The following is a 14531-nucleotide window of genomic DNA, read 5'->3' as shown; positions in this document are numbered from 1 at the left end:
GTCTATCTTAATCACTAATGAAGATTGTTATGCATTTATGCATTTTTCCATAAATATTTTTATTGCCTACTTATGGTGCCTAGCACTAGATATTGGGGAGAGAACAAGGAGCAATCAATCTCTGCCACTATAGAGCTTATGCTTCTAGTCAGAGCAAATAGACAGAAGGCAAATAAGTATTTATATGTGATGATAATAGGTGCTCTGGGGAAAAACAATTTAGGATAAGGAGATAAGGATATAGAGAAAAGTGTTTCCACTGGGTTGTAAGTGAAGAACTCATTAATATGGTAGTATTTAAGCAGAGACTTGAGGAAGTAAGCCCTGAGAACATGTAGAAAGAAGAGTATTCATGCTTTTACTGTTCTACTAGTGGCATAAAAGCTAATGGTTATTTCCCAGTATCCACTTCCCCCTTCTTTCTTTACTAATAGAAGCACCAAATTTTACTTGGGCATATACCACTGAAAACAAAGATTAGATTTGGTAGCTTTACTTGCACCTAAGTATGGCCATGTGATTGAGTGATGGGTGCAATTGCCTGGCTAAGCCCTTTTAGAAAAGAATATGCCTTTTTTCTCTTTCCCTTCATCTCACTGGTTGGGATGGGCCCCAGCAGACATAGTGGTATATTCTCTTGGACCTTGAAGACAAGGACTATTTTCTTGGAGAAGGCAGAACAAATAATAGCCCTGGAGTACTTACCCTTGAACAGTTACATGATAGAAAAAAAGTAAGCATCATATTTAAGCTGATGTATTTTGGATCTTTTTATTATAGCATATGTATAGAATTTTAAGATGGTCCCTCAAATTTCTTGCCTCCAGTGTACACACCCTGCATGTTCCCTGGAACTGTGAATATGACAGATTTTACTCCTGTGATTAGGTTACATTTTATGGTATAGTTGACTATAAGAAGGGAGATTTTCTGAGTGTGCTGACCTAAGCATACCAGCCCTTTAATAGCAGGTTCCTTGACTGACTGTAGAAAAGGATATCAGAAAAATGTGAAACATCAAAAAGTTTTGAGGCTCTGTTGCTGTCTTGAAGATGGAGGGACTGTGTAGTAGGAAGGAAGGTGGCCTCTGGGACCTGAGAGCTTCCCCTGGCTAATAGCCAATAAAGACACAGGGACTTTAGTCTTAGAACTGTAAAAAAATGAGTCCAAATTAAGAAGAATGAGCTTGGAAGTGGATTCTTTCCTCAGATCATCCATATGAAAACTCAGCCCAGTCAGTATCTTGATTTCAGATTTATGGTAAATCAGAGAACCCAGTCAAGTCATGCTAGAGATCTGTGAGATACTACATGGGTCTTGTTTTTGTTTTTATGTTTTGTCTTGTTTGTGGTACTGGAGATTGAGCCTAGGAAAACTCTACCACTGAGCTACATCCCTAGTCCTTTTTATTATTTTTTAAAACTTTGAGACAGGGTCTCCCTAAATTCCTGAGCCTGGCTTTGAATTTGAATTCTTGAGCCCAGGCTCTAAATTGCTGAGATTACAGGCCTGCACCACCACACCCAGCGATATTTTATTAAGCTGCTTGTTTTGTGATAATTTGATACATAGCCACAGAAAACTTGTATATTAGTGAAGGTTCTCCAGAGAAAAAGAACCACAGGCTGAGAAGTCCTACAATGTATTGTCCACTAGCCAGAGAACCAGGAATTTTTTTTTAATCATTTAGTTGAATTTTTAAAATCAGCCACTGCTATATTCCCAGCCCCCAACTAAATTTGGAGCACTTTAAGATCAAAGGTTTTGCTTAGTAGTGTTTCTCTTTGGGAGGTGGGATAGAGCAGATGTTATGTAGTTGAGGGGATGAAGGGAGGAAGTCCCAAGGCATACCTTACTGGGACCTGACACTAATTTAGATGTTCAATAAAACGGCCACATGGATTACACCTGCGCTCCACACACTCAGGAATTTTAGTCCCCCAATCAATCGAGTCATTCTATTTCAAAGCCAAGCAGGTCCTCAGGCAAGCAGCCACGGGCAGGTTTGGCCCAGGTGCCGCCCTGGTTCAGCCCCTGGGCTCAGTCCACCTTCTCCCAGGTTCTTCCTTCTGGCTCTGGCCTCTCGCGGTCCTCTAACGGTTCTAACAGCTGCGAGCGGAAGGAGCTGCGGGTGGGACCCTGGCTGTGGGAACCGTTTATCTTGGTTCTCCAAGAACAGAGCTGTTGCCCCTGTACCCAGTAGGACCCCCTCCCACACATTCCCAGGAGTCCGACTTCCTCCGCCTTGGTCTTTTAGCCCACTTCTTGCTCCTTCTTCCTATGGGTTTCCCTACCGCATCCTGACGGAGCAGTTCACTGCTCCTTGGCTTTCCGTCCTCAGCATATTCTCAGCCTGTGGGCAAAGATATCTGGTGAATTAGGGCTTTGATGCCTCAAAGTGACGACTATTTCCTCCTTTCAGGAGATTACCAGCCTTCACTCTGCAAGAAGGTTCCTTGCTGTGATTGAAGTTCTCTGAAAGCTCTATCATCAGTTTGCCTCTTCAAGGGATTGCACGTGTGTGCGCCAATCTGTGTGGGAGTGGCTGTGGTTAGGGTGATCCCATGCCAGGGACCCAAGTCTAAGATCATCCATTTCTGCAGCAGGTGCTCCCCAATGAAACCTCATCAGCAGATTTGGCACTCTTCCTTTCCTTCACCTCCTATACCAGGTGAGGGGGACAAGGCACTTGGAGGTGGGGAGAAACTTGTACAGGGAGGGCTCCCACCTCTGACCTGGGTTTGCTTCTTACCAGTCTTTGGGGAAGCTGTATGGAGGGACTGAGGCTTAGGAATGACCTTCTGCGGCTCTATCTTAGGGTCCTAGGTCCCTTCCTCCCTTTGCCCCCAGCTCCATTGATTCTGCCAAGAGCCTCAGGTCCCTTTTCCTGCCCCTCTCCTGGCTGGGCTATTCAGGTAAGGGTCAACAGCAGAGAGCCTGGAACTGGCAGTTGCCACCTGAGCTGTGGGCACGATCACTTCGACAGCAGTTGAATGCACAACTCCTCTTGGTCCTGGAAGAGAAGAAGGTAGGTGTCTCTCCTGATGAGGTAATATCAGATGCCCAAGAGTCTTGGCACTATGTATGTGGCCTTACCAGCAAAGGACAACACTGGGCTGGTCAGAAGAAACAGAGGCAATTCTCGAAGGCAGTGACGGATTCAGAGCAGCCTACGGTGCTGAAGCTCCTGCTAGCTGAGCTCCAAGGTCTCTTCTCAGCTGTGTTGCAGGACTGTAGCCCTGCAGCTTGGTGCTACCTGCATGGGGTACTGGAACTGCTGCCTCCATATCGTGAGTTGCTAGTTGGTCACCTTGATTTGTTACCCTTCTTGGAGCAGCTCTACTGCTGGGCACCCTGGGTGAAAGCCCAACTCCACCTGGACCTGTTAGATGCCATAACAAAGGCTTTTCCCCCAGACAGTTCTCTGTTAGATAGTGCCTCCCATGTTGACTGCCATCCCCAGAAGAAGATCCATCAAAGGCTTCCATGCTCAGCCTGTCCTTTTGTGCTGGCCCGATGGGGTGGGCAGCAAGTAAAGGAGCAATTGGCCACATGGCTGCGACCAGTGACACTGCCTGAGTTACAGCGCTGTCTAGGTATTGTTGGTACTGAAGTGGCCCTAGAAGAGGCCAACTGGCTGGATGGTCTTAGTCTTCTGCCTTTGGCACTGGCAACAGACATTCCTGTACAGTATGAAACCTGTGATGCTGACATCTCAGAGGAAGAGCCTGATGGAAGAAGAGAGACTGAGTAAGTTAATCACCAAGCAGGGCTTTGGGCAGAGGAGGAAAAGAACTTAATTTATGGGTACCACTAAGTCCAGTCAATGTTATACTTTTTTTTTTCTTGATACTGAGGATTGAACCCCGGGGGTGGGGGGCTTAACCACTGAGCCATATCCTCAGCACTTAAACATTTTTTTTTTTAAATTTTTGAGACCAGGTCTCAGTAAGTTGCTCAGGGTCTTGCTAAATTGCTGAGGCTGGCCTTCAACTTGCAGTGCTCCCGCCTCAGCTTTCCACATCACTGGGATTACAGACATTTGTCACCACACCCATCTGGTCCACCTAATGTCTATAGTCAGCTTGTTATCAATTTTAAGGATTAGCCTGACCCCAAGCTAGTGTGAGGGTTCTTCCTTTTTCCTTTTTGATAGTAGAATAAACTCAGTGTCTCAATGTTAATCCTCACAGGGAAATGTAGAAATTAAAATCAGAAGTCTGCCATTTGGAAGCCAAAGGTAAAGAAAACAGTTTGACCTTCCAGTTTCCAGACTTTTATTTCTCAGATGGTGCCAGAAACATCCTTAGTTCTTGTTCTCATTCATTAATAATCACTGAGCCTTGCTTCTGGGCATACCTTGTGTTGGGTTCTAGACCGTAGGTTTAGGATCCTTAGGATACTCCTAGGGAGTGCTTGTGGGAGTGGCCTTCCCCACAGATCTGTGTGAGCTAAATGCACTACAAGGCAGAGGGTGGAAGGGAGGCCACTGGAGGGGATTTCATGCCAACTCTTCCAGAGTCTTCCTCCTGCCCTTCCAATCTGGATTTTCTAGCCCCTAGAATGATTTTTCCCACCAAAATCTGACTATGAGAGCTCTCTTTAGGATTTCAGAATATCTACAAAGACCTCTTCTGAGAGTTCTTTACTTAGTCTTGGAATTTCTCTCGGTCCTCTGCCAATTTTCTAGGTGTTTTGTAGCTTGTCTATGACACCTTCACTATCTAGGAAAAGGCTAGTTTTTACCTGTGTTTTTTTTCTTCAATGAGTTAATTTCTTTTTAAAAATAATTTATTTATTCTAATTAGGTATATATATATAACAGCAGAATGCATTTTGAATCATTGTACACAATTGCAGCACAACTTTTCATTTCTCTGGTTTCACACAATGTAGCATTGCATCATATGTGCAGTTACACATGTACCTAGGGTAATGATGTCCATCTCATCTCACCATCTTTCCTGCTCCCATGCCTCTTCCCCCACTTTGGCTTGTCAATTTTTCTCCATTCCCCCCACCCATTATGGATTAGCATCCAGTTATCAGAGAGAACATTCAGCTTTTGGTTTGTTTGTTTTTAATTTTATTTATTTTAATTAGGTATATATGACAGAAGAATGCATTTTGATTCATTGTACACAATTGCAGCACAACTTTTCATTTCTCTGATTGCACATGATGTAGCATTGCACCACATGTGTAGTCATACATGTACCTAGGGTAATAATATCCATCACATTCCACCATCTTTCCTGCCACCATACCCCCTCCTTTCCCCTCCCTCCCCTTTGCCCAATCAAAGTTTCTCTATTTTTTCCATGCCTTCCCCCATTATGGATCAGCATCCACTTATCAGAGAGAACATTCAGCCTTTGTTTTTTGGGGATTGGCTTACTTCGCTTAGATGATATTCTCCAACTCCATCCATTTACCTGCAAATGCCATAATTTTATTCTCTTTTAATGCTGAGCAATATTCTACTGGGTATATGTACCAAAGTACATTATGTACCAAAGTTCATTATTATGTTCATATGTACCATTCATCTATTGAAGAGTATCTAGGTTGGTTCCACAGCTTAGCTACTGTGAATTGAGCTGCTATAGACATTGATGTGGCTGTGTTACTAAAATATGCTGTTTTAAGTCCTTTGGGTACAGACGGAGGAATGGGACAGCTGAGTCAAATGGTGGTTACATTCTAAGTTTTCTAAGGAATCTCCATACAACTTTCCAGATTAGTTGCACCTATTTTCAGTCTTAACGGCAATGTATGAGTGTGCCTTTTCCCCCCACATCCTCACTAACACTTATTGTTGTCTGTATTCTTGATAACTGCCATTCTTGATAACTGGCATGAGACGAAACCTTAGAGTAGTTTTGATTTGCATTTCTCTAATTACTAGAGATGCTGAACATTTTTTCATATATTTGTTGATTGATTGTATATCTTCTTCTGAGAAGTGTCTGTTCAGCTCTTTAACCCATTTATTGATTGGGATGTTTGCTTTTTGGTGTTAAGTTTTTTGAGTTCTTTATATATCATAGAGATTAGTGCTCTATCTGATGTGCATGTGGCAAAAATTTGCTCCCAAAATGCAGGCTTTTTCTTCACCTCATTGTTTCTTTTGCTGAGAAGAAGCTTTTTAGTTTGAATCTATCCTATTTATTGATTCTTGATTTTATTCCTTGAGCTTTAGGAGTCTTGTTAAGGAAGTCGGGGCCTAATCTGACATGAAGGAAATTTGGGCCTACTTTTTCCTCTATTAGGTGCAGGTCTCTGGTCTAATTCCTAGGTCCTTGATCCACTTTGAGTTGAGTTTTGTGCATGGTGAGAGATAGGGGCTTAGTATCATTTTGCTGCATATGGCTTTCCATATTTCCCAATAACATTTGTTGAAGAGGCTATCTTTTTCTCCAATGTATGTTTTTGATGCCTTTGTCTAGTATGAGATAACTGTATTTATGTAGGTTTTTCTCTGTGTCTTCTAATCTGTACCATTGGTCTACATGCCTCTTTTGGTGCCAATACTATGCCATTTTTGTTACTATAGCCTTGTAGTATAGTTTAAGGTCTGGTATTATAATACCTCCTGCTTCACTCTTCTTGTTAAGGATTGTTTTAGCTATTCTGGGTCTCTTATTTTTCCAAATGATTTTCATGATTGCTTTTTCTATTTATATAAAGAATGACATTGGGATTTTAATTGGAATCACATTGAATCTGTATAGTGCTTTGGGTAGTGTGGCCATTTTGACAATATTAATTTTGCCTATCCAAGATCTTGGGAGATCTTACCATCTTCTAAGATGTTCTCCAATTTCTTTCTTTAGTGTTCTGTAGTTTTCATTATAGAGGTCTTTCACCTCTTTTGTTAAATTGATTCCCAAGTATTTATTTATTTATTTATTTGTGGCTAATGTGAATGGGGTAGTTTTCCTAGTTTCTCTTTCAGAGGATTCACCACCAATGTATAAAAATGCATTTGATTTATCGGTATTGATTTTATATCCTGTTAATTTGCTGAATTCATTTATTAATTCTAGAAGTTTTCTGATGGAGTTTTTTGGATCCTCTGAGTACAGAATCATGTCATCAGCAAATAATGTTAGTTGAGTTATTCTTTTCCTATTTTTATCCCTTTAATTACTTTCATCTGTCTAATTACTCTGGCTGGAGTTTTAAGGACTATGTGAATAGAAGTGTTGAAAGAGGGCATCCTTGTCTTGTTCCAGTTTTTAGAGGGAATGCTTCCAGTTTTTCTCCATTTAGAATAATGTTGGCCTTGGATTTAACAAGATAGCTTTTACAATGTTGAGGTATGTTCCTACTATACCTAGTTTTTCTAGTGTTTTGAACATGAAAGAGTGCTGTACTTTGTCAAATGCTTTCTCTGCATCAATTGATATAATCATATGATTCTTACTTCTAAGTTTATTGATGTGATGAATTGCATTTATTGATTTGCATATGTTGAACCATCCTTGCATCCCTGGAATGAACCCCACTCAATCATGGTGCACTGTTTTTTAAAATATGTTTTTGTCAGAAATAACATATGTATAAAATGTTTTTTTAAAATATGTTTTTGCCAGAATTTTATTGAGAATTTTTGCATCTATATTCATCAGGGATATTGGTCTGAAATTTTCTTTCCTTGATGTGTCTCTGTCTGGTTTTAGTATCGAGATGATACTAGCTTTGTAGAATGAATTTGGAAGAGTTCTCTCCTTTTCTATTTCATGGAATAATTTGAGAAGTATTGGTATTAATTCTTCTTTGTAGGTCTTATAGAAATCAGCTGTGAATTCGTCTGGTAAATGAGTTAATTTTAAGTGATACAGAATTCAGAGTAGAACAAAGACCAAAGAGCAGACTCTGGCAGGGTTCTAGGCTGGGTTTACTTTAAATTTAGAGTTGCTGAGGAATGGCTAAATGAACACTATGACTTTTGGTTTTTTACATAAGTTTATTTTAAAATTTAACAACAGATTCCCAGACAACACTCATCTAGCAATAAGTGACAAAAGATGTTATGGCAAGGGAGTCATAGTCATTAGAAAGGAATGGAATTAGTATCACCATCATCTCAGGCATAAGGAACAGCTTACTTTTTGCCAGATTTCATAATTCAACATATGGCTAGGGGACTCTTCCCCGCAGCCTTCAACTTTAGCTCCTCAAATTTCGTTTGCTTCTCATTTATGTTTCTGCTTGAAAGCTTTTTACATCCATCTCTTTGGCCTGCTTCTTGGCTGTTTCAGAGATGTCTTTTTGCCACCTTCATGGCCAGACCTGGCACCTATTGCCTTTTCCATATTCTCCTTCCCTAGTTTAATCTTTAATCAAGCTTGGATTCTTCAATTTTTGTCTTTTAAGTTTATGGCTAGGTCAAGTTTTTCCTGAAGTCTCAGAGCCCTAATGGTGGACAGATAGGCTGGCTCCTGGAACCCTGATGCAAGATAGCCAGTGACAATAATTTATGCCTTCAATAGCCCCAGTAGGCTCTTTTGGTTTTTCAAAGAGCTTTCCTGTGCCCTAAATATGAGTTTTCTTTCCTTGGGGACCTTAACTGAAATGGCAGTAGTCTAAGATGTTGAGACGTGATCAGGTTCTTCTCCCTCTCTTGGAACCTGGTGGTAAACCTCTGTCTAGCTAATACAGCTTAATTTACATTAAGTTTTGCAGGGCTGGCTTCCCATTCATTCATTCATTTTATAAGTATTATTGGACACCTATATATATATATATATATATATATATATATATATATATATATGTCAGAAACTGCTAGGTTGCTGGGCACATAAGAAGTGAACAAGACTTTCCCTTGGAGTCTTACAGTTTATTTAGGGAGATAGGTATAGATATCTTTTTTAAATTTTTATATTTGATACTGGGGATTGAACCCAGGAGCTGGGTGCCACTGAGCTACATCCCCAGACCTTTTAATTTTAAGACAGGGTTTCACTAAGTTGCTGAGGGTTTCGCTATATTGCTGAGATTGGCCTCGAACTTTAGATCCTTCAGCTGTAGCCTCGAGTCCCTGGGATTACAGCTGTGTGCCACTATGCCCAGTGTTATACATATAGACACTTTAATACAAATAAACTATAACTAAAAATTATAAATATAAAACAAAAAACCCACTACTTTCATGTGGCTTCTCTGGGATGTGTGTTTGTATACACAGTTTGGGGAAAGCAACTCAGAGGAATTTGGTTAACAAAATAGATTAGGTTAGCAAAATATCTTGCAGGTTAGGAAGTGAAACAACATTTCAAAGAGGCAGCAGTCAGTAGTAATAAATGCTATGGAGGCAAGAGTAAGAATCTGAAAAATATTGAGTTAATAATAGGAATATGTTAGTGAGAAAAGTCTCAATGGAGTTTTGTGGGGAGGAAGGCAGATTGTAGTACATTTGGGAATGAATGGAAGATGAAGAAGTGGAAATCTTGATTTAGTATTTTTTCATGAAAAAATTCTTGAAGAATGAGATAGTAGAACAGCAACTTGAAAGAATTTTGGTGTCTACATAGGATTCCTTTCGAAAAAGAAGAGAGTTTATAACCTTTAAGTGCTTCTTTAATAAGAAGAGGAACTTTAAAATATATCATAGAGGGGGTATAAGGGATCCAGAGCATTGATCAAGAAATTAACCTTGTAGAGAAGAAAGAGAAACTTTTTATATATACTTGTAGATGGACAGAGTTGCCTTTATTTTATTTTTATGTGGTGCTAAGGATGGAACCCAGTGCCACACACATGCTAAGCAAGCACTTTGCCACTGAGCTACAGCCCCAGCCTAGAAAGAGAAACTTTTGTAGAGAAGAAAGAGTAACTCTTTCTTTCAAACTGGGGGACAGATAAGTGTGTGGAAAGGCAACTGGCGTTCAAGGTATTAGTTCATGGCTCAGAACCTGTTTCTCCAAACGGGGAAGGAAGTAAAGAATGGTGTGGGACTGAGGGTTGGCAGGGCTGGATATGGGATTAGGTATAAGATTGAGCAACCCAAAAGAGGTGGCTGCTTATGGCTTGTACTAAGACAGCAAAGTAGAATGATCCCACAGTCAAAACTGAATACTAGAGATTCATAGAGGAGTCAATATTCATGGTTCTTTGATCCTATCAATCTACTATATCATGTAAGACTTCAGCTGCTGAGGAAATAAAACTTGTGGAAGAGAATGAAACTTTAATAGCAGTTATTCCATTTAAAATGTCCTGTTCTAACACAAAAGTCATAAACCCTATTTATTAGTATAAACTTTAGATAGAATTGCACTTTTAACCATGGGATGACTTATCTCAGCAATTTTGTTGACCAGTATGGTAGGAGGGTAAGAAGATGAGAGTATTGGTGATGGCTTGAGGGGGTTGAAGAATACACCATAGATATTGTCTGGAAAGGAAAAGGTCTGAAGCTAGAGTTTGAGTGATGATGGGAGGAGCAAGAGTGAGCAAAAGTATGGAGACCAGGCAGGATTGGAAAGCAGGTATAATGGGAGCAGAGGGAGGAGATAAGATCCAGAAGGTTAGCAAGGTTGACCAAAAGGAAGATATCCAGGACTGTAGGCTTATAGGGTGATGAGTTGGGAGAATAGTCTTCCCATTACTTGTACATAGTTTTATGTAATACTGAGTTGACAGAAATCACACTTAAAGCAAAATGGTTATTCATTTATCAGAAAGGAAGGGGTTGTCATGCACAAGTCTATGTGAATATAGCTCCATGACTGAGGTATAGAACAAACTGTATTTTCTCAGTATTTGACATCTGTGTAGGTGATAGATAGGCTCTAACAGTGTCATATCGCATCCCCTCTAGCTCCTCCTTTCACTGACCAAAGGTGGCAAGGCCCACCTCTAGGTATCTGACCTCTTTGCTCTGCATTTTCCCTCCTTTTTTTTTTTTTAACTCAGGTCTCAACTTGACTATGAAGTTCCTGTGGAGAAGGCCTTACCAAAGAGAAGTACTGGCTTCTTACCTGAGACTTCCTTCTTGGGTAGCCAGGTGATGACCATTCTGAATTCAGAGAAATACTTGAAGAGCATCCACTTCTTCTATCTCAATGTGGCTCCCAGTCGGTACTTTATGTAAGAGCCTTTATCCAGACCTTTTCTGCGTCCCAAACTCCCTGATTTTCTCCCATGCTATCTAGCCCCCCTTTTTTCTCCCCATGTACATTCCTCTCCCTGTTCTTTATCCACATACTCTTCCTCTGTCTCCCAGTTTCCCTCCTTCTTCTGTTCAGCCTTCTCCTCTCCATTCTCTACCTCCTCTTTGTCCTTTTTCTTTCTTTCTTTCTTTCTTTTTTTTTTTACTGTTATGTGCACTTTAATAAGCATTTCAGGAGACAAAACATGCCCAGATCTTTGCCCTCTTTTGCTCCTGTAGCATTTTGTCTTAGTTATCCTTTTCTTACTTTTTTCCTCTTCTTTATTCTATTCTATACTGGAGAAACATTTGGTCATAGCCTCAGAAGCAAATTTAATGATGATCTCTTTCAACTCCAGTACAAGAATCAGATGTTTAAATCTTAACAGTATCTGGGAAGCTTTGTTTTTTCTAGGGGCATCCTACTCCTTAGACTGAATAAAAATCTACTTTCTTAAAACTTTTATCTTTGGTCCTAGTTTTATCTCTGGGACGAAACAACTCTCCCCTTCCACATGACTTGAGGCATTCATTCTTTCATTTTATCTCATTAGATCTTAATCTTAGTTATTTAAAAATATTTTTAAAATTTTAAGTTTTTATCTTTTTTATTTTGCAATACTAGAGAGCAAACCTAGACCTTTGCATATAGTAGGCAAGCACTCTACCATGGAGCTATATTCCCAACTGAATATTTTTTTTTATTTTTATTTTTTAAAAAATATTTATTTTTTAGTTTTAGGTGAACACAATGTCTTTATTTTTTATTTTTATGTGGTGTTGAGGATCGAACTCAGCGTCCCGCACATGCCAGACAAGTGCACTACTGCTTGAGCCACATCCCCAGTCCCAATATTTTTAATTTTTTATTGTAATATTATAACTAGCTATTTATGGGGTAGAATGTGGTATTTCAATTTATGTATACAATGTGTGTAATGATCAGAGTAATTGGCATTTTTATCATTTATCAAATAATATTACTTATCATTTCTTTTCTTCTTTCTGTAACCCAGTGGTGTTCAACCACTGAGCCTTATCCCCAGCCCATTTTTAATTTATTTTGAGGCAGGGACTCAGTAAGTTGTTTAGGGCCTTGCTAAATTGCTGAGGCTAGCTCTGAACTTGTGATCCTCCTGCCTTAGCCTCCCTCACCACAAGGATTATAGGCATGAGCTACCATGCCCGGCATCATTTATCATTTTTTTGTGTTGAGAACATTCAAAATCCTCTCTTCTAGCTGTTTAGAAATAGTAAATTAATAGTTGTCACCCATAATTTTCCTACTGTGCTATAGAACATTAGAAGTTTTTCCTCCTATCTAGATGTATCCCTGTACCCATTAATCATCCTCTCTCTAGCCTTTCCTCCCCCATACCCTTCACAGGCTCTGGTAACCACTGTTACGATGGACATTTTTTTCACATTTTAACATCTCTGAAATTGAAGTGCATCTTACAAATTGATAGGGTATCACATTGGAAGCATTTATTTTATCTTAGTGTCTCATAACATAATGCTACAGATTACAACTGGTGGTGTCTTAAATTAGATATAAGATATCTGAGTTGGGATATACAAATGTCTTGCAACAAGCTACATGGTGTTTTTCTTCCTTTTCATCTATCTTTGGCTTCAATTCCTTGATAATATTGTTCCATCTTTTTAGTTTAAAAACAATGTAACTCTCTTTTCCCCTCTTCCTGTCTTCTGCCTTCCTTCCTGCCTCCTTTCCCATCTTCCCCATCATTCTCTTGTCTCTTCTTAAAATCTACACAAGTCCCTTTGGTTCCCACTAATCAGAGCTATTTTTTAAAGGCCCTACAATCTGATAATGGTGCCACCAAACAAAGTGAATCCTGAGCACTACATCTTTTCTCCCTTTGGGATTCTGCATGTACATCCTGTGGAGGGCAGTGAAACGATGACATTGGGTACCTGGCACCGCCACTCTGTTCTGTGGCAAAAACTTCAGTTCATTCCATTTTTTAAGAATTTCCTCTTGCGCAAAGCTTTAACCTGGTAGGTGGTGATGGGGCTGGGATTTGGAGGGGAAATGAATGAGAGCAATAGTAAATTATTACTGACCTGTAATTTGTAGTTGGAAGAAGAATGTGAAGTTGCAGGGGCTGTGTCGGCTCCGGACTCTCCTGGGGAATCAATTGCTTTTGGCTGTACCCCACTTTGGAGCTGGGCTGCTTCATATTAACAGGTAAAGTCTTAAAAACCCAACTTCAATTGATTTTTTAAAGTTATTATTATTTTTTTGTGGTGCTGAGGATTGAACCCAGGATCTTACCCATGTGAGGCAAGCATTCTACCAACTGAGCTATATTCCCCAGCCCCTTAAAAAATATTTTGGCAAAAAATAACAACACGTTCATTGTTGGAAAAATAAAAACAAAAAAGCATGAAGGAAAAAAATAAAGTTCTAATCCTACCACCCTTAAATAATCACTATGATGATTTTATTACATATCCTCCTAGTCTTTTTTCTATCACATATATAAAATGTGATCAAATGTGATCATATGTTACATAGTGTATATGTAACATGATCTGAACATATCTCCATGTAATTACATGTTCTATATTATCTTGTCCCAGATATTACACAACTATTAAATATCAAGTCTAGCGGTCTAATTCAGATGTTTGAATCCAATTTTTTTGTTCTTTCAATGCTATTATTTATATTCCTTTCATTTTGGGAAAATATTGGTTATCCTTATTTTTGGTACTTCTTTGCCTTCCCTTCATGATGCTTCAGCTTTTCACAAGCATATTCTGTGATAGGAGTTGAAGAATCAAAAAGCTATGGGGCCTAAGCAGGAGGTATTGAAGGAATGCCAAATGTAAAGAGGTTAGGTGAAGAAACTGGGAGTCTTGGGGGGAACTGGAATCTGGAGATTGCGTCTGAAGAGGACAATCACTACTCAGTTTCAACTAATTGTCATTTGGGAATATAAGTTCAGCATGATCAGCCACCTTATTTTTCAGGACTTCCTGAAGTCTACATTTTGTATTGAAATTTCTTAATTTTAACTCTCTGGCTCAAACTTTAGTTAAAACACCATACTGGAGCACATTGAAAAACTTTCAGTATGAATCTGACCCATTGGTCATGAGTTTGCAACCTCTGTTCTAGGCAGTTTCCATCCTATAGTCTTACCCAGTCCTCCTGATATAATTGAAAGCATAAGGACTTTGGAGGGTAGAATTTAGACCCTGAATACTAGCAAGGGACTTTACTCTTTAAGCCTCAGTTTCCTGATCTGCAAACTGGGATAAAGATTTATGTTTGCACAGCTATAATGAAAATTAAATGAAATTGTGGTTATAAAGTACCAAGTTCCATGCCTCTTAGTAG

The 14531-nt window shown here is 39.5% G+C and overlaps 1 protein-coding gene across 1 annotated transcript in view; it reads left to right on the top strand.

The window, feature by feature from the left end:
- The window catches only part of Dnhd1 (dynein heavy chain domain 1), a 103473-nt gene that overhangs the window by 375 nt on the left and 88567 nt on the right, over positions 1 to 14531 (top strand). Inside the window, exons 2-5 of the mRNA XM_034635264.2 lie at positions 2851 to 3750; positions 10927 to 11100; positions 12980 to 13183; positions 13263 to 13373. Of these exons, the coding sequence (XP_034491155.2) occupies positions 2851 to 3750; positions 10927 to 11100; positions 12980 to 13183; positions 13263 to 13373 (1389 nt within the window). The remainder of the gene's footprint in view (positions 1 to 2850; positions 3751 to 10926; positions 11101 to 12979; positions 13184 to 13262; positions 13374 to 14531) is intronic.

The sequence above is a fragment of the Marmota flaviventris genome, chromosome 9 (assembly GCF_047511675.1).
Source record: "Marmota flaviventris isolate mMarFla1 chromosome 9, mMarFla1.hap1, whole genome shotgun sequence".
Taxonomy (NCBI): domain Eukaryota; kingdom Metazoa; phylum Chordata; class Mammalia; order Rodentia; family Sciuridae; genus Marmota; species Marmota flaviventris.
This window is presented reverse-complemented; position numbering and strand designations above follow the sequence as displayed.